We start from the raw sequence: 25,427 nt of genomic DNA, 5'->3' as shown, positions 1-25,427 counted from the left end.
TTCCCCTCTGAATCAAATCACTCCCCCCACTTTAAGCCTTTTCCTTAACTATTCCATGATGAGGCACCTGACTAGACAAGCTGAAGTTCCATTTGTGTCGGGCAAGAGAGGAACTGCAAAGGGATGACAGAGCTCTTCCTACCAATCTTAGCAGCGATCTTTTCTTTTTAAAGTCCCATATTTACAGGGTATATACCGCTTTTCATCCCTGTGCAATTGCCAAGTAATTGGGGCTGCCACTATCTCTATCTCTCCATAAGGTGCTGGGGCCCCCAAAACCTTGGGTCTCACTGGTCCTCACAGACAGAACCTGCAGAAGTTGGCTCCAAGTGCCAATGCCAAATATAAAACCCAGCTGGAAACAAAAGCCATACCCGGATTTCACTAGACATTCATGAGTCTTCAGCACATCCTTCAGGAGGATTGATCGCAACGGCTCTTTGTCCTGAGGAGACAAGCAAAACAGATGCCAGGTAGTTGAACTGTCAGCAATGAGAGCAGAAAATCTAGGCAAGAGCAGTTAATGGAGCCATTGAGTTGGCAGATGAGCTTCTGGGGAGCTGGTGGCAAGAAGAAAGGTTACAACTTTTGAGCATTTTAGTAGGAAAAAAGTTAAGTTATGGGGCTTGTGTATATATGATAGAACTGTACAAAGCTGTACAAAGAGGCAACAGAAGCTTTTCTAGACCTTGGGCTCATCCCACAAAGCCAAGTATTGGAAGATTCAGGATAGACAAAAGGAAAAACTCCTTTGCACAGTGCTGAGTTGAACGAAGGAATTCACTACCACAAGATGTAGTGATAGTTGCCCAACTGGATGTCTTGAAAAGGAGGTTAGAAATATTTACCGAGTGTAAGGCTTCTCCATGGTGGCTAGTCATGAGGTGGCTGCATGCAACGCCCAGGAATAGTTACTGGGAGCACAGTTTGTAAAGCATGGCTGTGCTTATGTCCTGCCTGCTTGCATCTGGCTGCCCATAGTGAGAAAAGGATCTGAACTGGATGTACCTTTAGCCTGAAACAGCAGCATTCCTCTTTGGTGCTTATGACCATAAAGCAACTTCCCTTTTAGTCACCTTAATCTTCAATTGTCCAAACCTGACTCCCTCACAGCAGTCACACAGCATGGGTGGAGAATGAGATCCAGCTTGCCGACCAGACCCTTCTCTCTCCCACCCACCCTCCTTGGGCTCTTTGGCAGGTGGATGGGGGGGCTCAGCCACTGAGGTCACAGTGTCATCAGGGGAACTGCTCTGGCCCGCGCCATTTCTAAACAAACTGTGTGCAGAGCTTTGCCGGCACCTCTGGTCAGATGACGGGCAGCACAAACCCACTTTTAGCCCAGTTGCAGCTTTACTACACCTGCACCTGATGCCACCATGCACAGGAGTTGTGGCCGGCAGTTTCCCACCACAGACATAGCAGATTCACATCAGCCTCCCTTTTTTGCTTAATGGAAAACAGGCATTTGTCCTGAAGGAACTGGGGCGCCTTGCACCAGTCACGAGAGCAGCCAAGAGCAAATGGCAATTCTCAAAAGGCACAGCAGCCTGGCTTCCCTCAGGGGTCACCACTCTGGCTCCTGCAGCAGCCGGAACACAATGCCTGCAAAGCTTTTCAATGATGCACTCTGACTCTAAGCTTTTTTAAAAAATTAAACTTAAAAATCAAGTCTCTATCCCAGGGGTTGTCAACCTGGTCCCTACCGCTCACTAGTGGACATTTCAGGATTCTAGGTGGGTGGTAGGGGGTTCTATGGCACAAGCTGAATCCTTCTTCCATCGAGCACTGGTGGGCAGTAAGGAAATTTTACCATCAAGAAAGATGCATTAGTGGGTGGTAGGTATAAAAAGGTTGACTACCCCTGCTCTAGCCCTTCTAGAAAGAAAGTTACAGAGCAAAATGTGCAGTTACGTTTTAAGCAATTTCTGAAAAATGAAGGCGAATGTGGAGTAGCCAACCAGTACATTCTTCTTAGTAGGAACGTTCCCTGTTGTTGTCTTTAGGAGGAAGGGCAGGATGCCAAGGGTGGCTGTTTCTCTAGTTTTGCGCTGTGCCATGTTCCTTGTGGCAGCCCATTTGTGTGGTGCACCTGCCCCATCACAGCCATTTTGTGACTAGCACCCGAAGCACTCTCTCAAAATGCAAAATGTGCCCACTGGTCCAAAAAGGTTGGTGGCCTCGGCTTACCTGCTCACACTTGAAGTAACTGATGGAAAAGTCATCCAGGGTGAAATACCGCCGTTTCCAGCTCTTCCTCTAAAAGACAGAAACAACTCCTTTTGGATGCTGATATATTCTATCAAAGTCTTCCACAGCTGTCCCAAGCACTCCACATCACAAGAGCCTGTGATCTTGCTCTCTGCACCATACAGACTTAACCTGTGTGATTTGCTGCCACCAGGTTAGATAGCTTTTCAAAACAACGTACAAGAATGGATAGTTTCGGGATGGGATTCCTCACCCACAGGCATAATAACGAAGTAGAGCCCTTGTGTACAGAGGCTCTGAATGGTCAGTGTTGGAGACAAGCAGAGGACAGCATGGGAACCAGACCCTTGGCCTGACTGGGGGAATCCCTGCAGATGTTGTTGGACTACAGCTCTGAGCATTCCTGATGGTTGGCTGTCCTGGCTGGGGCTGATGGGAATTGGAGGCCAGCGTATCCACTCAAAAGGGTCTCTCACAGGTCCGGCCCTACCATTAGACAGGATGTGGCAGCTGTCCCAGGTGGAATGTTTTCGTCTTGAAATGACAGAAAACTGGTAGCTATTTTAAATTTACTATTGATGTATTTTTACTGCCAGACGAGGAGGGGAGGTGCTTATGAAATGTGCTGTCTCAGGTGCCAAGATAACTTAGGCACCATGACTATAACTTGAGGGGGTGGGGGCTACAGATAGGTGAATTTCTCAGTTTCACTTTCTCTCAGTCTTCAGTTCAGTTCTCCACATTTCCTCATGAGTTTGTAAAATGCATTTTTAAAAGTCCTCATAAAGATTTATCAGCATTTTAGTGCAAATCTCTCCTAATATACACTGTTTTTATTTAACTTTGCCAAATATACACTTTCACATTTCCCCCCACTAACATATGTGCATTTCTCTGCACACTTTACCTGAGTATATGCATTTTTGTGCACATTGCCTGGCTAGAGAGCGTCATTGCAAAACTCAGAGAATTTCAAAATTTCAAAAGAAACACTGTGTTTTGGTATGCAATATTTCAGATAGTGCAAATTAAGTGGGCTCAGCTTCAGATGTGAACCAAAACGGATTTCTTCCCCATCCCTAGAGAGCTGACACTGTTTTCTACTCCATCTCAGGCAGCAAAATGCTGTGGGCCTACCTGGAATTCTCTCCAGGAGTCACCACAACCACCTTCATGTTCAGTCCACCCCCCCCCCTGCCCCGAGCTTCACTGGATGATTTCATCACCCACAACGGAAGCACCAGGTTTTAAAACCCAGCACCACTTCATCACCAAGGCCGGCCAGGGCAGAGACCTACCACATTCCCCTGCTTGACACAGTAGCCGCTCTTGAGGACGGGTGGCCCAGGTGGCGTTTTGGTACTGGGGATGTAACTCTGGGACCGTTTCAGAAGAGGATGCACTGCTGGCTCGCCGCTTTCGGAGCCATCCCCTCCATTCTAGGAGAGAAGGGGAGCAGGGAGAAAACACACACACCAAGTATCAGGCTGCCACTGAGGCTGGACAGGAAAGGAACACTGGTCATCTGTTTTGCCAAAGTCCCATAAGTGCCACACAAGACCCCAAGAGTCAAACTATATACAACACTTGTATGCAATTAGTCATTAGTAAACTGCAGGCATAGGGGCCTTGGTCAGGATTGTCACCGTGGTTTGTGGGGGCAGGAGGTTAATAGGTGCCTTACTCCTTACCTACTATAAATGAGAGCTCCCTCTTCCCCACAATTCAAACAGCAGCCGATTCCTACTTCAGCATAGGAACTTTGTACCAAGCCAGATGACTGGTCTATTTAATCCAGAACTGTCTACACTGATGGGCAGCAGCTCTCTGGGGTTGCAGACAGGGGTCTCTCCCAGTCCTACTTGGAGCAGAGCAGATGGCCTAACTGAGCTCTTTCCCGAAATAGGTGGAAGCAGGAAGCAAAGGGATAAAGCCTGCTACTCCTAACTCCAGGGTCCCAGTTTGCATCAGTCTGCAAAATCCACTCATGTAATGGCACCACTGCTTCCTGAATAAATGGCATCTGGCCCAGTTTGCCCCTTCTTTATGGTCATTTATGTGGATAAAATTAATTGAGAGCCAAGCCAAGGCGGTGCAGAAGGGAGCGCTGGGAGCAGTTTGCAGTCCATCGGATAAGGGCTTCTGACTCCCAGATTATTAACAATACCAACAACTGAAAGATTTTCCTCTTCCAAATTAGGCTGCTGAATCAAACCAAGTTTAGGTGGAAACCAGGAGTTGATTTTTGTGCAGAAGGACTGATACTGAAAAACAAATTGCTGGGTGTGCATGTGCTCAGAGACTCCCTGCTGCTTTCAAGTGAGCACGTCCCACCTGCACCACTTATTTTGGACATGGGTCTGGTGGGTGGACCTGTGGAGTTTGTAGATCCTGCAAGTCTGATGTCTGCCACCACTACCCCCAGCGCAGTGGTGAGATTGCTGGCCCTGGGGACAAGGAAGCGGAGTCCCCAATCCATGCACAACCACAATGCTCCCTGGGTGACTCAGGGCCAGGCATTCTCAGTCAGCCTAACTCAGACATGAGAATGGTATGAGAACTTGGACTGAGTGACGTCAATTGGGATTATATCAAGGCCTGTAATTCTGTATCGAGGAGATTTCAAAACTAGCATTAGAGGCCGCTGAGCCAGTCAGATCCGTTCCTTTGTAAGATAGTGTCCTCAGCTGACCAGCTAATTGCCACCATTTACAGGTCCAGAGAGGTTGCCCTGTTGCCTTAGAGACAAATGAGTGCAACCTTCCTCTCCCACCTCACCCAACCGGAAGCAACACCACCTTGTAAGGTAGAAGAGCAATAGCTTGTGCTTTGTGCGTGAGCTTTGGCCAGTGCTGGAAGCTGGCGGCACAGAGGCTTGTCTTGCTCCATGCTGGACCCAAAGCTCATGGTTCGGAGATCTCCCTGGGAACCGAAATGGGAGGCAAGCTCTTTGGCAGTGCTAATGCTGTGAGCCCTTCCATCTTATGGTCAGGTTGTAAACAAAACCATAAATACTAGTCTCCGTTGATCTTCATTCCAAGGAAACCAAACCCTGCAAAAGCACTGGAACCCCTGAAGTCTCTCGCTGTTTGGAGACTGGGTGCATGCAACAATAGGATGGGATACAAAGTGATACCCAGCATTTTCCTAGCTTAATAAATTGCCTATGGCTGTGCATGAAAGGGAATGCAAGTGTGTAACTCCAGCTCCCAGTGGTGGCAGAACAAAGCTCCTGGAATGACTGGGCCTTGTATGAATAATCCGGTCATTTGGGGACAGGGATGGACACAGCATCCAGTTGTTAAAATAAAACTTTTAAAATTTATTTTTTAAAAAACAACAACACAAAATTCGGATTAAATTTTAAAATGTAACTTAATAATTGCACAAAAAATCATCTTTAAATGATGTATTCTCTCCCAAAAATCAATTTTTTGAAAAGATCTAATATAAAATTTTTTTATTGTAACTTTATAACAAGAATTGCAGGAAGACTCAAATTAGAATATGTATTCTCTCTCAAACATTTCTAAACATTACTTTTATCTTAAAATAAACATTTTTATAAGCAGTTTGGGGTTTTGTGTGTGAGGCTATAATTGCATTGCAAAATTTTGAGGAGTGTGAAATCCAGATATGCATTATTGTGTGCATATTAGTCTGGAATTACAGATCAGATTAGTTTGAGTGGAATTTGCAAACAAATAAATTCCTCTAGCATCCCAACCTGGTGAATAAAGCAGTCCTTTCCAAATAAAGCCACTGGTCCTGGAAACCATCAGGGCAAGGTCTGCTTGTAATTTCCCAGAGCCCTGGCCCAATCTTGTTATTGTGTACTGGCTAAAATTGGGATTCTGGGATCCCTTTCAGGACAACACCACTCAAGGATGCCACCAAGCACAAAACCGACCTGAGAAAACAGCTTCCTTGCCACATGGAGTGGGAGGGAAAGGAAGGGAAGAGAAAGAGAGAAGTGGTGTGTGACATGGGAAATGAATTTTTTCACCCGCAATTAACAGAAATGCAGAAAAATAAGCCAGTGACAAAACACTAGGCTTTCACAAGCTCCCCTTGGCTAAAGAGAGAGTGAACAAAGCAAACTGTTCTTCTGATGCAGCTTTGACTTCTACAGAATGGGAGCCAAAGGCTTCGCTCTTCAAAGAAGAAAGTGGGCTTTTGCTGGCTGCATAAATTTCATGGGTGAGTGCCTGCTTATTGCTTCTGAATAAATGCAGTCCCCAAAGGAAAAAGGGGGCAGACACTGGGCGCCATTGTGTGGCACATTTTAGGTAGCCAACGTGCTCCACTGGGGCACCAGGCTCCCCTGGCCTGCAGGGCCCACAACAAAGCACCCCTCTCCAGTGTCTGTGCCATGTTGGGGAAGAGCCAGGAGTGGGATTGTGGAGTGGGATTCTCCACAATCCCACTCAAGCTGGCCAGACCTTGACAGCAGCGCAGAGCATTGGACATGGGGAGGATACAAAGCAACAGCAGCAGTTAATAAAACAGTTTCCATCCTAAAACTGAAAGCCTGGGGAAATAAAAGGTCTCTGTCTGTCACCAGAAGGACAGCAAAGCAGGCAACAGGCATGCTTCTTTGAAGAGCATGTGGTAGGAATTATTTTTGAATGCTCCCTTGTGTAAAACATTCCCCACAAGTGGAAATCTAGCAGTGGGCTGGAAGCTCTCTCATGGATGTGGTGGTTTTATTGTTGTTATTATTTTCTTGCAAGGGATTACCTTAGGGTGACAGTGGCCATGCCGCATGGGCCTGTTTCCTTGCCTGTTTCCTACTTCTTCCCACAGCTCAGAGAGGGAAGAAGTAGAATTGCACTATGTTTGAAAAGCTAGATGCTCAACTCATTTGGCTCTGCTGATAAGCCAAACAGCCTCGAAGTATAATTTCAGATTTGGCACCGAGAATCCCCCTCTTTCTTTTCGATCTGTGAGTAATTTGAATCTAATTCTCGGTCTTTTCCCTTGCCATATAAATTTCAAAAGAGTTTTCTGCCAATCCTTAAACATTTTGGAACCTCTAATCACTGGGATGTTTTGGAACAGGAATAACATTTTTGGGAGTATGTTCGTTTTTATTACCGCCATCCTTCCCATCCACGAAAGTTTAACTCTGTTCCATGTATCTAGATCTTTTTTTTTTAATAAATGTTTATTAAAATTTTCCATCTTAGTAAAAAAAATCAAAAAAAGAAAGAACAAAACAAAAAAAATTAAAAAACACATAAAGTTTACAATCCGTATTTTCAATGACATATTTCCCTGACTTCCCCGCACCTCCCCTTCTTATATTCCAATTCAAATTGTTAGTTCAACAAGTTCTTATCCCCAATTTTTAACCTTTTTATATTTAGTTCATTTTAAAGAAAAAACCAATTTTCACTTATAAACATCCATATTTATACATCAATACTCATTCTTAAAACCTTTTTCTAAAGTCGAACCAAATTCCCTTCCACGAATTCCCCAATTTTCTTACTAATAACAAAACAAGATAAAAAACCAGATTATAATTATACACCCTTTGGATTCCCAAACCCCACCACCTCCTTTCCCGGTTTCGATCCCCAACAGACGTCCATCAGTCTTAATCTACTGTCAGCCTGGAGACCTCACATCCGAGGCTCTTAATTCTCTCTCAATTCCTCTCTGCCGGTTTTTTTGATAGTCTTTAGTATTAAACACCAGATCTCGGAGAAGCTCTGTCCCCATAAGGTCCATGTTTCTTCCAGCCAGACCTCCATACTTAAAAGTGGAGCCCGAATCTTGTTTCTTACTCCTTTTAAGTCCAATTGTCCCGAAAGCTCCAACTTCCACCTTAAACAAATTTGTAATCCATAGGTCTTCAGATCTCCACATAAGGAGATCTCTCCATTCTTCAATCTCCAATTCAAACCAGATTTTCATCATCCAGTACTTATTTTCCTTTGTGACCATCATGTCAGGCCTCTGGCTCGATTTCTTATTTTCCTTTGTAACCATCATGTCAGGCCTCTGGCTCTCCTTTGTCATCTGCAAAATTACAGCTCCTTCTTCCTTTTCTTCAGAAGCAACATATGTCTCCTTCTCCACACTCTCAAAACTCTCAAGTTTCTCTTTTTGTCCAGCTGCATGGGCTTCCTGAGTCAAATCCTTATCAAATTCAATGATATTATTTACTGTTAAGTTCAGAGTTGCAACATTTGTAGCCAAAACATCCATTTGGCCTTGTAACTTTCCCAAGAGAACAAAGGCTCTGTCCAACCCAGCTTGAATTTTCCCTCCTCCAGCCATTCTTGTAATGTCCCAAATCCCCCTCTAGAGGGATTTTGGTAACTTAGTATTCTTTCCAGTTCAAATCCAAAAGTCAAGTTAGTTTGTATCAGTTCTTCCAAATTGCAACAAATCTTTCCAGAAAAGACAGCAGAAACAAAGAAGAACTCTCTTTTTCCTTCTTGACAGCTGATTTTGACAGCTGTCAAACTCTTCTATATCTCCTCAACAGGCTCTCTCACGGATCACTCCCGGGTCCGGGGGGGTGGCACTTCAGCTCTCAAAATTAGCTCTTATCCTCCGATAAAGTTATTTATGCTTATACTGCCAAATCATGAAATTAATATCTTTTAGCCAATGAAGAAAAAGAAATTCTCTCGACCTTAGTTAACTAGTCCTTGCTTTAAATTATTTACAAGACGGGGAGGCGGACTTCCTGTTTGCACCTTCCCCGATCGTGCCAAATTCAACAAAAAAAAAAATTCCTTTACAAGTCCAATTTCCGTACTACTCACGGGTTGTTACTTTTAGAATCCAATTGTTCACAAGAAGAAGTCAGCGCTCTCCGACCATGGCATGCGGCTTCACTCCGCAGGAGGAGCAGTCGACTCTCAGCACCGCGCCGCTCACCCCGTCCCCCGTCCCGAAGCCTTTAAAAAGGCTCCTTCGCAGGTCGGGGGGGCGCAAATGGTGCCCGCCGAGTCACCAGGTTCACAGGCTTCAGCGCCTGTGATTTCTGAGGGTCCCCGCGTCGCCGCAGCGGCCAGACCCAGCTCCTGTGCAGCTGATTCCCTCCGGAGCTCGGAGGGAATCCGCCATTAGCCGATCGCGCTAACCCGGAAGTATCTAGATCTTTTTTAATTTCCTTCCATGTTGTCAAATAGTTGTCCTGAATTAGGTTTATATTTTTTGTAGTTAGCCAAATTCCCAGATATTTTATTTTTTTGGCCACCTTGATTCCATTCTGTATCTCTAGTTTTTCTCTAGTTTTTCATCCTTTCCCAGATATTTAGTCATCATTTTTGTCTTTAATTTATTCAATTTAAAGCCGGATAGTTTGCCATATTCTTCTAATATTTCCAGAGCCTTACTGACACTTTTTTGCGGCTCTTCTAGGGATAACATCAAATCGTCTGCGTATGCTTTTAATTTATATTCTTTCGTTCCTACTTTGATCCCTTGAATCTCTGGTGTTGCTCTTATTTTGTTCGCAATTACCTCTAGTACCATGATGAATAAAAGCGGGGATAGAGGGCAGCCCTGTCTTGTTCCTTTTTCAATTCTAAATGAATTTGTTAAGTTGTTGTTTATGATCAATTTAGCAGATTGATTCGAATAAACTGCCTTTATTCCTTCCATAAATTCGCCTTCTAGCCCTGCTTTCTCCATGCTTTTTAGTAAGAACGGCCATGAGACATTGTCGAATGCCTTCTCCGCATCGATGAAAATCAGCGGGCCTGAGTTTGATTTCCACCTCACAGTCTCACAGTTCCTCTTCCTTTTTGTGTCCTGTCTTTTAGATTGTGGGCCTGAGGGCAGGGACTGTCTTATATACTCATCTTTTAAAAGTGACCTGGGACTGAAGAGAGGGGTAAAAACACTTTCAATAAACTAAGAAATGCTTTAAAAAATGGCATCTCCCTGCAGTCTAAAGTGGCACTGTCTTCTCTACCATCTCATTCTACTTTTGTGCAAAGCAGTCCCAGGTCAGCAATTAAACTGGGTCTGCTAATTGGACACAGAAACTATGGATACCTGCTGTTTGTTCTCAGCAGAATGGAGCAGAGCATCTAGAGGTTGAGTGAGTGTGTGATATGCACAGCCAAGCCATTTAATTAAACATGTGGGGCCAAGCCTTAATTAAGGGAGACATGCAACTGGCAACAGCTGTAATGAAAAGCTGGAAAGACTTCCTCTTGTAGTTCAAGTACTCTGTACCTATTGGGTTGGTTGGCACTGTTTCTTTCATGCCCTATCCTGCCCTGTCCTGAGGGCTCAGGGTGGATAGCAGCCCGAGAACCACAGGCCAGCAAAGCCAGTAATTAGGATACTGGGATATAGAACCAGAAGTCAATCTACATGTTCAGCAAAAGTACACAGGATAGTCCTTCCTGGCACTGAACCACTTGTTTGAATGCTAAGATGGCCAGGTAAAAGACAGACACAGAGAGAAAGGACACAGAATCTGCATCTTCAACAACTGCATAGATGATCCCTACAGTGTGTGTAATTTTGTATTGCGCTTTAATTGTACTATAATAATAATTTAATAATTTATTATTTATACCCCACCCATCTGGCTGGGTTACTGCATTTGCTATTGCAAGGGTCGGCAATCTTTTGGGACCTATGGGAACGTTTGCAAACTGTTGTGTGCACCACAGGTGTGCTGCAACTCTTGGCTACTGTAAAGACGGCTTCTGTTGGCTAAAGAAGGCTTCTTTCGAGCCTAATTTCAGCTGGGGGATGTGACTCTCTGGCGCCAGGGAAGGTCTCTGCAAGATGCACATGCCTGTGCCTCCAGGAGTGGCCCCCAGGTAACCCCTGTTTCACTGTATCAATACACAGTTCATGACTAGGAGCCCACTGAGCCAAAAAGCAGCATATAAGTAAACCACAATAGGAGAGGAATAGAACAGCGTATTTGAGGAGATGTGTTGCTTGTCATGCAAACTGCACCTGCTAAAATTCCATCTTCTCCACAACTAGTAAAGGTGAAGGCATTCTGCACCTGCCCAGTAGGCATGGGGGGGGGGATGGAAAACTAGGGGGAACAGGAAGGGAAAGTGCTTTCGAGAGGAAGACATGGCTGCTGGCTTCCTGGAGAGAAGAACTCTGCATGGCAACATTATTTGGCAGGTACCACTGTGTTCTTTTTGCTTCTTAGCCACATTTCAAGTCATGGCTCAAAGGAAAACGCTCCTGCTCCTCCAGTCTCTTCCCTAACCTTCTGAATCCTGCATCACAGGATGAGCAGCTTCCTCTTAAAAAAAGGCACACACTGCTAAAAAGAGGAGAGTGGCACACTTTTTTCCGGCAAGTTAATGAGGCATGACAGGCCATTTGGCAAGGAGGCAAAGCAGCTGCTACGCCCCAGATTTTGTGATGCCCAAGGGTTGGGCAGGGTGGTATTATTGCTGGGATGTCTCATTTTCATCTTAGTTTTGCTTATGTCTAAGTACCAGCAGGCGGTGGGGAAGCTGCAGCCCTGCAGATGCTGCGAGACTCCAGCTCCCATCAGTCACATCCGCCAGCACCATCCATCACCTGGAACTTGCCAGAAACACCTGGCTGACCACTTTGGGAAATAAGATGATGCACTGGGAGGCTCTTTGCACTTATTTTACTGGGCTTTGTTTAGGTCCTCATGGCAGCTGTAGCTAACCTTTGGCCCTCCAGTTGTTGCTGAACTCCAAGTCCCATCATCCCTGACTGCTGGCTGATGGGAGTTGGGAGGGGCAACATCTGAAGGACCACAGCTTCCCCACTTTTGAGTCAGATCAGGACTCACTGCCATGCTGTTCACTTTATCACCCTTCACTGCTACTACAAGAGGTTGTTGTGCTTTTTTGGCATGCATCCCAGCTAACCGGGTCATTGCCTGAATTTTTGCATTGCATTGCCCTCACTGCTTACGTTTCCACCCAAAGCAATGTGCACATTGTTGCACGCAAGCCCCAATCTCTGAGTGGTGAGAGACTCCAGGGGTGCTTCCCCAGGGTTCAGTTTCTTTAGAATGCAAGTCAGCACAGACTGTGGTGTCTTTTAGGATGTATTGTTTTGTGTACACATGCACGCAATGCAAGCACAGGATGGAAGGGATTGCAGCATCACCACTCCAGCAGATCTTGCTTCCCCATTAGCCCCAAGCCCAGCACGGAACAAGACATGTCTCTGTGTCTCCAGCTTCCAGCACTGGCCCCCGCCCCATGCACAGTGCCCCCTTGACCTATTGCTCTCCATCCTGGGTGAGGCAACAATTTGTCTCTAGGGCAACCTCTGCAGACTCATAAATCATAATAATTTTATATTATTATTATTAATCACAGTATTAACTGGCCAGCCAAAGCCATTCACTTAACTAAGGGACTGGTTGGGTCAGTTTCCTCTTATCGATTCTACCCCACATAAACAGGACCACAACTTTGGGATGTAGGGTATCATCCTGACTGACCCCCCCAACTCATAATAGAATATATCTGCACCTGAAGACAAAGAAGACTCCAGGCCATTGAAGCATATGCCAGAATAAATGTGTTAAAATTTAAAGTGACACAAGACTTACTTTTGCCACAAGACTGACTAATGCAGTGTCAGGGACGTGACTGAATCAAACGCCTGGGAAGAGTCAAACTCTGAAGATGAAAGAATGCAGACAGAGCAGGAGTGGGTTAGCTCGCCCCCCCCCTTCACCAAGAGTTTCCAGACTCAGATAGAGCAGCAGACTCGGACAGCTCGCAGGCAGAGGGAGGGGAAGAGATAGACGGCATTGAGGAGGTTGCTATGCAACCAGGTGAGAAACAGCGTTCAGAAGGCTCTTCTTTTAAGAGCGGGGTGGGGTGGGGGTGGAATTCCACCCACCTTCTCCCCGAACCAGAAGAGCTGAATGGGTTAAAATGCAACAGAAGTGCAAGAGAGGAAGGACTGGACTCTGGCGCCCTTCGTGCTGTGACAGGGGCGGAGACTCAAAGTGACCAACTTGCATCCAAGTGCGGCAGGCTGGGAGCCACGCTCTGGATGTAATTTATAAATAAACGTACCATAAAACTGCCAGAGACTTGTTAACTCTTATCAGGGCTTGCTTGCCTGCCTGAGATCATTACATGCAACTACCCTTCTGGAAACAAAACCATGGCTCCATGGGATCTTTGATCAGGGTCAAGGGACCAACCCATTATTAGAAGGACTCATGCCTACGTATTATATGTACACCAGGCCTCCACAAGCCCTGTCTGGGCCCAAGTTTGCTTATTTTATCCTTCCCTCCTCATACCGTTTTCCTTTTGTGCTATGTATTTAGATTGTAAGGCTGCAGGCACAGGCTGTGTGCTTTCAAACTGGTCTTATGTAAGCCACTCTGGGGGCCTTTTTGGTTGCAGAGTGGGGTAGAAATGCTGTAAAGAAATGCTGTAAACTTCTCCATCTCCATCCCTTCTCCAAAGCAACAGATTTGGCTGACCAGCCATTCCCTTCTCACCTGGTTGACTGAGATTGGCGTCTGCACAACCACCCCACCAATGATCTCAGTCCTGTAGGGACGCTTGACAACTTCTGCAGTTGGAGGGAAACTTTCACCCTTTGGAACCTAAGAGAGAGAAAAGGACAAGTTATGTCTCGTGCCCAAAACCAAACAACTGCCTTCTCAAAATCTGCCAGGCTCTCGCTACAAGAGACAGCATCCTTCTAAATCCCTCCAAATGTACCCTTTTTTGAAGTGCTTTTATCAATTGCTAGAGTGACACCTGAGAATGTATATGAAATCCCATTCAGCAAGGATTTCATAGAATCATAGAGTTGAAAAAGACCATGAGGGTCATCTAGTCCAGCCCCCTGCAATGCTGGAATCTTTTGCTCAATGTGGGACTCAAACCCATGACCCTGAGATTAAGAGTCTCATGCTCTATCCAAGACCAGCAAAGAGTCCAGCTGATTTGTAGAATTCCTGCAGTACTCCACTTTGAAATAGGGAGGCATACTGGAAATAATGGGCTGCATTTATTTGCATGATATACCTGTACTAAAGAAAAAAGTTGGTGCTTTAAGATCAAATTATTTTGCTCGAATATTTTTTGACAGATGGACTAGCTGGATTTGAATGACACAAGAGCCCCCACCCCAGCACAAAATCTGATTTGTGGAATCTTGCATATGTGTTGCACATTCTTGATAGTATTTTTAAAGTGTACATTTTTAAAGACCCAGAACTCTTTAATGGGATCTATATATCATCTTTCCAGCACTAGCAAAGATGTCTTTGTACTTCAGCCCTGGTCCAACTTTTCATACCACAGCCTTGTCACACAGGCAGTGGGGAGCGAGGTCAAAATTTGATGCTCCCTCCAGTCCCCACACTGGCTGGCTGGGCTTTGGAAAGGTGTTGTGAGGCTCTAACAGGGTCCTAGAGCCCTCCCAACTCTTTCCCAAAGCTGGGAATGCACAAACTAGCATTTGGGAAGGAGGGAGGAGGACTCTCAGACCCTGTCAGAGCCTCACGCCTCCTTCCCAAAGTGCCTTGCTTTCACTTCTGCTTGACCCACACTTTCTAGGCATGGGTCCTAGTGGTTTTCCCCTTCCCTGGCTCCTTTCCTAGTGCTATTTTTCTAGCAAAAGAGGTGCTAGAACTCACCATGAGCACCTCCCTCTTTCTCGTAGAATGGCACCTGACAGGGCCAGAAATGAGTTCCGGTGAGTTCCCCCTGAAAAAAAGCCACAGGAAAACCTACCCTTTTGCTTTAAATTGCGGCAAATGTCAATCTGGAGAAAACCTGATTGACGTTTACTCTGAGTGCTAAAGATTGGGTTTCCCTGGGGGAAAGTGGTGGGAAGTCTGGATGAGCCCCAAGTCTTGTTTAATTGCACCACCTTCAATAGACTTCACTATGCCTAATTCTAAAATGCATTGAAGTAACCGTTATATAAATTAATAATAAAATTCCCTTGTATTAAATTAGACAGAACTGCCCATGATTTCTACAGCCATTCTTCTTCAATTAGTATCTTACTCTGTTTCCAACATTGTGCTCACACCAAGCTTGCTACAACTTCCATATTTTAAAAAAACTTCTTTCTCTGAGGGATTAGTACCTTTGATTGCAAAGCACAATACCCAGCCTTCCTCTGGTGGTTCTACAGTATATGGAGCCATTCATGTATCTATTTCCTGAACTTTCCTCTCAGGTGCCTCCCTCTGCTCCTTCCCAATGCCTGCCTTGCAAAGGTACTCAGGTGTCCTTCCAGACAGGGGGGATGGCGGCGGCGGCGGCAGCAGCAGCATCATGGCCCTTCAGGTGCCAAGCAGACAGAGATATCTAGCAGCTCTCAGCAGCTCCTTGGCCAGAGTACAAAACTAAATGTGGGTCTATATCAGATTCAGGAGGAGTCTGTGGCTTTCAGCATGCATTTCCCCTGCCTAATAGCAGAAATTCTTATCTACAATCTGGTAGCAAATGCTGGGAGGATTCACTTTCCAACCTTCCATCAAAGAGGTGAAGGTACTCTGTGGGCTGGGCAGGGAAAACTGGCTTTTACTAGGCTAACACCTACGTGACCCAGATCTCCGCCTCAGCTGGTCCGGTACATAACATTCCAGAGCTGATCTCAAACAGCCAATACGTGGAAGGAATTTCAGAGGCTGTCTGCATGCAAGTTCCCAATAAGATGGTTAAAAGGGCTCTGCTGGAACAAAGGCAAGGTTCCATCTAATCCCAGACACTCTTTTTCCCATGGTGGCCAACCAGACACATCACAGCATGAAGGCAACTGCCTTCTTCTGCTTCTCAGCAAAGCCACTAGTTTAGGTGTCTCTTGAAGAGGATTAGACAAACTTACATGAGAAAGGGGCATCAATGGCTCATTTCATCAGATTTTGACCTTCCTGGAGCTATATGCTGCTGGGGGTTGGGGCTGGGGCCAGTAGAGGGAAAGGACAGGGCTGGAAGTGGCTGAAGAGCTCTGTTGATTTCTGTCAACTTCTTCCCCCGTCCCCTACCTGCCCACTGCCACTTGCACGAAATTAGAGTGAGGGTCTCACGTGGCCCTCAGGCCATAGAGTAATGCAGGGATGGGCAAAGAGCAATTACCTTCACCCTGTACTTGGCGTGGGAAGAAGCTATTGGCAATTTTGACCCTAGCAAATGCCTGTCAGGGTCATATTTCCACATGGGCGACCTTCCAGGGCCCACATGGTGACAAAAGTCAGATGTTTCTACACACATTTCCCTCTCCTGGCATTATCACACTTCAAGGATGCATTTGAGCAGTCAAAGGCCTTTGAGGAAGGGATGAACAGGCCAGAGAGAAGCCTAACTGGCCACGTTTGGCTTCCAGGCCTGAGGTTGCTCCCCTCTGGCGTTTTAATGATACACATATGTTATGTACTGAATTGAATAGGATCCAAAACACAGCAGTCTGATTGGTCCTAGAACAATAGGATTCAGAATGCAGCAGTCTGATTGGTCCGCAGGAGCCACCCAATCCAGCTCCAGGTGGAAGTGAATCCGCAACCTGATTGGCCTGCAGGAGAATCCCGGAATTAGCCAATCACGTGGCAATAATGTATATAAAGCAGACATTCTGGGGGAACTTCCATTCCTCCTCACCACTATGAGCTGAATAAAGAGCATGAAATCCACTCTCGACTCCGAGTTATTTCACTATATTTGCAAACACAACTTTGCCCCCACTTGGTGCTCACATTTAATACATCTTAGATGTATGTCTAACCATAACACAGCGTGCAAAGGAAGCCACTGTTGCCTAGATTTAGGAATCTAAAAAGGCTTCCTTTCATATTCATTTCTCAGTTCTTAAGATAATAATCCATGTTCCAAAACAGCAACCAGTTTTCGAGAGTCAAGTTTGGCCAGCTGAAGGGGAAGTAGCCAGCCCTCATGGACAGGGAAACAGGAAACAAGCATGTAATAGGAGCACATCTTCCTGTTTCAGAAGCAGCACAGCGATTTTACAGGGTGAGTGGATATGGGGAATTTAGTCAAGTTGCTGTCAAGTCATCCCTGTATTTAAGGCACCAGTGGCCAACCATTTTGGCAAGTGGGGCATAAGCCATGCCCACAGAGCTCTACCAAAAAACACTTCCTGCCCCTTCTCCTTGCAGGGTGGCGGAGTTGACAGGAGACCTCTATCGCCCTCACAGAGCGGCAGTTCTCAGCATTCCCTGTGAAGAGGGATTGGTTCCTAAACCACTGTGGGCATTGTTGCTCTTTGAGGGGTACCCTCAGCACCTTTAACAAACTTCAGACGCCAGGATTCCTTGGGGAAGCCATGACTGCTTAAACAGCTATGATACTGCTTTAAATGTATAGTGCAATTGGGACCCAAGATGGGGGGGGGACATTGATTTTCTTTGCCTTTCAATGGGAAGCCACCTAATTTGCATGTCTTGAACCAATATGCAAACCTCATACTACTCTAAATTACTCCAACCAACCAGTGAGTACAAAATGTATCATATTAGGGGAAAGTGTGCAAAAAAACCCCCACAAAACCAACCCACAACATGCAAAAATGAATTTTATTATGGGAAATTACTTTCAAAGATATGTGTGTGAGTCAAAATTGCACACAACAATATGTTTAATAGGAAAAATTCACACAAAAATGCTGATGGATTTTCAAGAGTGGTTTTTTTTAAAAAGACACACAAATTGCTTCAAAAATGTGGAGGCCTGATTCTAAGACAAGAAAAATGAGACACCGAAACTGACCGACTTGTCCTTTGCTACACAGCCCATGTGCATCTCCCCAATGCTCTTAGAAGATGCCTCTAGGCCTCCAAATGCAACCAATGGCAGAGAGTAACTGCTATATGGCACACAAGCTGCCTTTCAGGAAAACTTTCCGTCCCTATTGATCAGTGGGGAGCCACTGGCCCGTCTCCAAGGAAGCTGGACAAAAAAACCACAGGCTTAGATCCCTGCAGCTGCAGCTTGGCAACAGGTCTAATGTAAGCTATGCAGGAGGAGAGTCAAAAGGCAGCAGGCAGGGGGCATTTGATCTTCCAACCGCAGGTGTTGGTAGTGATACAAGATGCACCACACACACTTCCCCAATGCCAGAGCCATCAACACACCGAGCATGGCATCCTCAACCCAAAGGTTCCATATGATGTGGCAAACACCTGCCATCATGGAGAGAAGGAAACATCCCTCTAAGCTGGCCCCTAAACCTAGGGGCTTCCTAGGTTCAGCTAGAGAAGTTTCGGGTTCCATATACATGTCACCACTAAAGCAAAAGAGAGTGTCTTCCCCCTCCATCAGGGAGTTAAATTTACACAATACACCGCTTCCAGGTGATCACACCAAAAATGTGGGTAGTTCTTTTACAAGTTGTTGTTGTTTTTAGAACAACTCTTACAAAAGAAATGGGAAACCAGTGGCCCTCCAGAGATGGTTAGACTCCAACTGCCATCAACTCGAGCCAGCATGGTCAATGGTCAGGGCATGATGGGAGTTGTAGTCCAACAACATTTGGAGGACCCCAGGTTCCCTATCTTTGCTAACTGGGAACAAATGTTTGCTTTTCTCATGTCATGAATTACAGGGCCAAGCTTGTTCAAATTCTGTAAACAACAACAACAACAAATTAGATGTATATGCCGCCTTTCATCCAAAGATCACAGTTTACAGTATAAATCAATGTATGCACCGTGGAAAGGAGGGTATATTAACAGCAGCCCATTTTTTCATGGCATATAGAACACATGTAGATGGGTAAAATGCCCTGGGGAGAATTATCACACGCCAGGGTATCTCAGATTGGTTTGGCATTGGTCTGGCAAGTGGTAAGGACAACTTTTACTACATGTTGGGCACAGCTGGTGGGGGGGCAGGTTGGGGAAGGCTACTCTAATGTCTAACCCCTCTTTCTTCTTACTGGACTCCTGTTCTTGTTTTCTGCTAGGTGAGTGAGAATGGCAATTAAACCAACTCAAGTTCTTCAGAACCTGCAAATTCACCCCACCTATCAGAATTACTCTGAATAAATTCTAAATCCATGCAATTTGTAAAATTGCTCAGCCTTGCTGGTCTGCAGGTGCCCAATTGCAGTTGCTTTTGCAATTCTCCTGAAGTACCGGTAACTTTAACTAGAATAAATGGCTGGGGAAGCGTAACAAAGTGCTGTGGGTGCCCCCCTCCCTGCCTGTGGTAGTACAGGACTTTTCAGGCTATAAAATACTGACAGCTTATAGGGCCTTTTTCCTATTTGTGTCCCGGGTGTTCTATCTATTTTGCATTTCCTGGGGTGAGTTGTTAAGGAAAAAGTGGAGGAGGAACCTGTTTGTTATTACTTCTTACTTTACTATTTAAAGACTTTCTACACTGCCTTTTTACATTGGGCACTTCCAGATAATCGGTGTTTTCAGATGGGATTCAGTCATATACCAGCAAAAATTGGTTCAACAATTATGACTGGGAGGTCTTGTACAACAAACCCACTTCCTCAAAGGCCACATTTTTTGCAATAAGGTAAATGACAGCAAAGTAAAGTGTGGAATAACATTTGCTTTGATGCAATGTTGTTTAACTTCCCCGTAAGCAAATCGGAATGAATGCTCATTTAATAGCTAACATTGTCTGATCTACCTCAAACTAATCAGGATGAATAAAAGAATAATGGGGTGGGGGGGAGAGAGAAAGATAAGACATACTCCCTGTAGGAGAGTGCAGACCCCTCTCCTTCCCCTTCCCCTAAATTAATGAACTCCACCAGTTCAATTATGTTTTAGGATTCTGGCCAAGATGCCCACATAATTCAGCTGAAAGGAAAGGAAAGAAATCCCTACATTCCAACCAGATTAAAGCCTGAATAAAAGGAAACCAACATGACCCCTTCTTTCCACTGAACACCAAAAAGATACCCAAAGCACTGGGCAAACCTACCGTGATCTTGCTGGCCCGATTTAGTGCCTCCACCCAGTCCTGCAGGTCCTTTTGGTCATTGGCTTGCAAAACATAGCGCTGAGACAATGCATTAATAACTGTGGACACAGAGATCAGTGTCAGTGTTTGGCATAGCACATTTCTCCCCCACCCCAAATTCTGGAAATTGTAGTTAAGGCTATTGGTAAATTTAGCTCTATGAAGAGTAAACAACGGTTCCCAGGATTCTTTGGGAGATGCCATGTGCTTCAATCGTATAGACTGGATTTGACATTGAGGCTCACCTGAACGGCGCTCTCCACCCCCCAACCTTTCAGTTGCTGGTCTTAGCACTTAGATTTAAATGGGCGTCTACATTAGTGAATCTAAAACCAAATGTCACTCTAAAGTTCTTGGCTTTGGTTTTTATGGCTGGGTTTCAAACCTAGCAGTTTGAAAGCACGTCAAAGTGCAAGTAGATAAATAGGTACCGCTCCGGTGGGAAGGTAAACGGCGTTTCCTCTGGTTTGCCAGAAGCAGCTTAGTCATGCTGGGCACATGATGCAGAAGCTGTACGCTGGCTCCCTCGGCCAGTAAAGCAAGATGAGCACCGCAACCCCAGAGTCGTCCGCGACTGGACCTAATGGTCAGGGTCCCTTTACCTCCCTTTACCTTTATAAATTCTGCAAGTGGGACCTGTAACAAAATGCCACACTGTATGCTCCCCTTCTAACAGGAGATCTCTTGTTCAGGGTTCTGGCCAGCCGGCCAGACCCACTCTCCTCCAAGGTAGTATAAATGGTTAGGGCAGGAGTGGGGAATCTGTACCCCTTGAAGTAATGTTGTGGACTACAATCTCACCAGACCCACTCAGCCAGCATGGCCAATGGCCAGAGATTATGGGTCCCTACAATTGGCAGCTGAGGCCCTGTTGGTGGTGCCACCTCTGGGGGCTGCCTGGTTTGCACTGTCCTATGATGGGGCCTTTTCAATGGTGGGTCCCTGTTTGTCTGCCTTCCTTAATACTGACATTCAGGAAGCATCTACAAACATTCTTGCTTAGGCAGGCATTTGATGGCTGTTCCTGGCAAAACCAAAACCACTGGCTAAGAGAATGCTTTTAACTGTTTTTAGAATGGTTTTAATCGTGTTTAGTACAGATGTGCTTGCCTCCTTTGGGAGGAATGCCAGGCTCTAAGTGAAATCATCATCATCATCCAACAACATCTGAAGGGTCACAAATTTCCTACTTTTCTGTTAGGGTCCCAAACAGACCAATGCCTTCTCCTCCTGACCCCTCGTTTTCTGTTTTGTTTTTCCAAATGACACTCAATATTCTGTGGTTTTGGACAATACTCCATTCTCATTGGGTTGTTTTGGAATTTTAGAAGGGGTGGGATTTGTTTGTTTGTTTGTTTTGGTACTTCAGGATTCTCTGAGGCAGGCCAATACCATCCTCTGTATTCTGGGTGGTCTCATTTTCTCTCCATTTCCTTTGGGACCAGAGTTTGCTATTAGGGGGAGTGAGATTGATATTTCATTGAATATATTTTTATTGTTCACAACTCTGATAACTGCATTAAAAAAAGCAAAATAAAAAATATGTTGTGCTGGGGAAGGTCGATGGGAAGTTGAAATGCAAGAAAACTTTTTTTTAGAGCAAATATTACTCACTGCTTGTACACAACCACATTTTGGATGGGGGTTCGGTTATAAAGACCATCATGCATTTTGCAGATGGGCAGAAGGAGTGCAGCATATGGTTCACAGAATTCAGCTCTCTAAACATCTCTGTTTTAAAGTCAGATATTAGCTCCTTAAACATCTTCTGGCTTCTATGGTTGCAAGGGTTTGCATGGACAAAATCCTCTCAAAAACCAGAGGGATAGCCAAGTCAGTTTCCTGAGGGTTGAAAGTGTGGCTAAGAAAGGAGGGAATCAAATTCACAGAATAAGCTTGTGGTGGGGTGGGAGGAATCTGAATCCACTTCAAAGGTGCATTAAGGCACTCCTTGAAATATAACTATGGTCTGAAGCATCCTTCACTAACCTGGTGCCTTCCAGATGTTTTGGACTACAACTCCCATCAGCCTCAGCCAGCACATGCCAGCTGGGACTGATGGGGGTTGTGTTACAACACATCTGGAGGGCAGCAGGTTGACAACCAATGAGCTCTGTTCTCCTGCCTCCCCCCTTACATGTCATGCACAACAACAACAATTTATTTATACCCCACCCATCTGGCTGTGTTTCCCCAGCCACTTTGGGAGGCTCCCAACAGAATATTAAAAATAGAATCAAACATTAAAAACTTCCCCAAACGTCAGATGTCTTCTAAAAGTCAGTTGTTTATTTCCTTGACATCTGATGGGAGGGCGTTCCACAGGGCGGGCGCTGCTACCGAGAAGCCCCTCTGCCTGGTTCCCTGTAACCTCACTTCTTGCAGCGAGGGAACCACCGGAAGGCCCATGGAGCTGGACCTCAGTGTCCAGGCTGAATGATGGGGATGGAGACGCTCTTTTGGGTATAATGGGCTTAAATCATTAAGTTATGTTTTGGAGGTAAACTTAACCATGGATTGCTGGTTCAAATGTAATGGCAAATTATGCTTTGATGAAAACAGGAAGTGACAAAAGTCTGAATGCAGCCCAACATTCAGCCAACGCCATCTAACTGGCATAGTGTTAGCTTTCCTCTGCAACCACAAAATGAAATTAGAGCCCTTTTGGGGAGACTTGAACTAAATAACCATATTACAGAATCACTGGTGTCCATCTTGTCTTTGATGGACAACTTATGCATCAGCGTCCCCTAATTGATGGCTGAAAGTGACATTGAGTGATGACTTGTGTACATAAACATAAGTCGTAAAGGTTAAAAAGCCACAGGTAACATTAAGTGTTGCAAGTGCAGCTGCTTGTTTTCAAGTGTACTGTGCTTTGAAGACTTACATGCATGTGTGAACCAGCCCTTTCCCTTCCCCACTTCCCTGGAATGCCTTCTACTTACCAAAGCAGAGGGGGGTTTTTGGCTTTTGTTTGGGGGGAGCCACACTGACCTGCAAGGAAAAAGGGAGGTGAGACAGCTGATTACACAGCCCTGAGTAATTTTGTCCTAGTTATTGGGTAAGTTGCAAAGGTTTCTTCCAGGGTGCCTTTAGCATAGCAGGCAAACACTCAGCATCCTAAACCTTTCTCAGCACAGTTAAGGCAGGCAGGATTGAGCAGGTGAAGGCTTTCCTACCATGCAGCATTTAAAGGAGGGGAAATCTTTTGCAAGGCCAAGGGCCACATTCCCTTGCAGACAAATCTTTGGTGGCTGCATGCTGATGGTGGGCATGGCCAGAGGCAAAACTGGGTGGGTCAACAGCTGTGACTTTTTCCTTTGCATAGCAGGCTACATTCCAGCCATATCAAAAACAGAGGTTCCTCTGCATCCCCCATCCAGGCAAGGGGCAGCCTTTGTCACAGGTCCAGGATACTTAACCAGGGGCGTCTTGCCCATAGAGGCAAGTGGCGTGGGGCGCCAGGGCGCCAAGTTCTGGAGGATGCCAGGGAAGAGGCAGAGGATGGGCGCGGCGCCTCCCAGCATCCGCTTGCCGCCCTTGCCCGCCTTGCTGAAACAGCAGCACACCCGGAGCCTTCGCCTCTTCCCTGCCAGAGGAGCCGCCCTGCAGCTGCTGCCCACCTCCTCCAGACCCACAAAGCTGCTGGCAGCGCCGTAAAAAGGTTGGCAACTCTGGGAAACGGGGGTGGGGGTGGCTGCCGGAGGATCTTTGCAGCACGACGCCGGATATACTTAAGACGGCCCTGTACTTAAGTGAGTGTTCACTGACAGCAACACGCTGCTCTGCAGCCAAAGGACCAGAACAGGAATGAATGGGGAAGACTGCGCCCCTCCTGATGTAGGGCAACAACTGCCATAATCCCTGAGCACCGGCCATGCTGGCGGGGGCTGTGGGGAGTTAGGCTCCAACAACAGTTGGAGGGTCACAATTGCCCCCGCCCGTGGACTAGAAACTTGGCTGTTAATAAGTGGGTAAAGCTAACATTTTAGAAATGGAACACTTTGCAATTGGCCCCCTGACCCCTGGGTTGCTCTCTGCCCCAGCAGCAGCAGCATAGTTCTGCCTTCTTCCTCCACATTAGGCAAAGGCTTCCTCTTTCCCCTGAGAAATTATACTTTCCTCAACTGAGGATTTGTGAATTACTGGGTTATGCTGGGCAATGAGAAACAGGTTTGTCCCCAGTGGAAGTGGTGGCATTTTGTGTCCAGCTATGGATACGCTACTATTGCAGCTGAATGCCTACTCAGCAGCACTGGGGCATGCAAACCAATATAAAGAATGCAGGAATGGTGCCATCCTTGACCAGGGATCTGAAAATAGCCCATCCAACCAAACCAAATCCAACCAGATTTTGCCTATGCTGTCACAAGCTCAAATGGTTATAAGAGTAAGTGCACCCATAGTTATAAGCACAGAACTGGTGGGCTTAAAACAATAGCAACAAAACCTTGAGGGCTAGAAGAGTGGGGAAGAGCAACAGGCTCTGCCAGGTTCCTGCCAATCGTATCTCCACCTTGTTCTTACCTTCGAGATGTAGGTCAGCTGCAAAGATCCCACTGCTTTGGCCCCCACAGCCAAGTTCTGAAATGGGTTAAGAAGTCAATCAGTCAAGTGGCAATGTACAACCAAACCCTCAGATTGCTTATTTAGAATTAGTGATGACCAATGGCAAGGATGCTAAAATTGAGCGACTGGAGCAGCCTTCTTAAGCAGCCTAGCGTCCTCTAAACCCCTAACCCCTGGCCATGCTGGCTGGGGCTGATGTGAGATGGAGACAACTGGAAGGCACCATGTTGGAGAAGGCAGCTGTGGAGGATCTGGCCCACTGCCTGCCTGCCCTGGAGTATGGTTGCCCAAATCTCTTTTCTGATGAGAGCAGCTTTTGCATCTCATTTGGAAACCAAGGACCCAGAGTCTGGAGAAACAATGGGGAGGCACATAATGCCAGATGCTTGAAGTCCAGTGTGAAGTTTCCACAGTCTGTGTTGATTTGGGGAGCCATGTCATCAGCTGGTGTTGGTCCACTGTGCTTCATTAAGTCCAGGGTCAACGCAGCCGTCTACCAGGAGATTTTGGAGTGCAGACGAGCTTTATGGGGATGCTGACTTCATTTTCCAGCAGGACTTTGGCACCTGCCCACACTGCCAAAAGTACCAAAACCTGGTTCAATGCCCATGGGATTACTGTGCTTGATTGGCCAGCAAACTCACCTGACCTGAACCCCATAGAGAATCTATGGGGCATTGCCAAGAGAAAGATGAAAGACATGAGACCGAGCAATGCAGA

The 25,427-nt window shown here is 45.9% G+C and overlaps 1 protein-coding gene across 3 annotated transcripts in view; it reads right to left on the bottom strand.

The window, feature by feature from the left end:
• PLEKHA2 (pleckstrin homology domain containing A2) overlaps positions 1 to 25,427 on the bottom strand; it is a 90,967-nt gene that overhangs the window by 20,924 nt on the left and 44,616 nt on the right. For 2 of the 3 annotated variants that reach the window (XM_083588883.1, XM_083588882.1), the window contains exons 3-9: positions 24,666 to 24,722; positions 23,084 to 23,132; positions 20,097 to 20,194; positions 13,676 to 13,783; positions 3,510 to 3,650; positions 2,191 to 2,259; positions 375 to 445 (exon numbers count right to left, since the gene is read on the bottom strand). In XM_083588883.1, coding sequence (XP_083445009.1) covers positions 375 to 445; positions 2,191 to 2,259; positions 3,510 to 3,650; positions 13,676 to 13,783; positions 20,097 to 20,194; positions 23,084 to 23,132; positions 24,666 to 24,722 — 593 coding nt within the window. The remainder of the gene's footprint in view (positions 1 to 374; positions 446 to 2,190; positions 2,260 to 3,509; positions 3,651 to 13,675; positions 13,784 to 20,096; positions 20,195 to 23,083; positions 23,133 to 24,665; positions 24,723 to 25,427) is intronic. The other variant, XM_083588884.1, reaches the window with a different exon arrangement.

The sequence above is a fragment of the Podarcis filfolensis genome, assembly GCF_964270895.1.
Source record: "Podarcis filfolensis genome assembly, chromosome: 15".
Classification (NCBI taxonomy): Eukaryota; Metazoa; Chordata; class Lepidosauria; order Squamata; family Lacertidae; genus Podarcis; species Podarcis filfolensis.
This window is presented reverse-complemented; position numbering and strand designations above follow the sequence as displayed.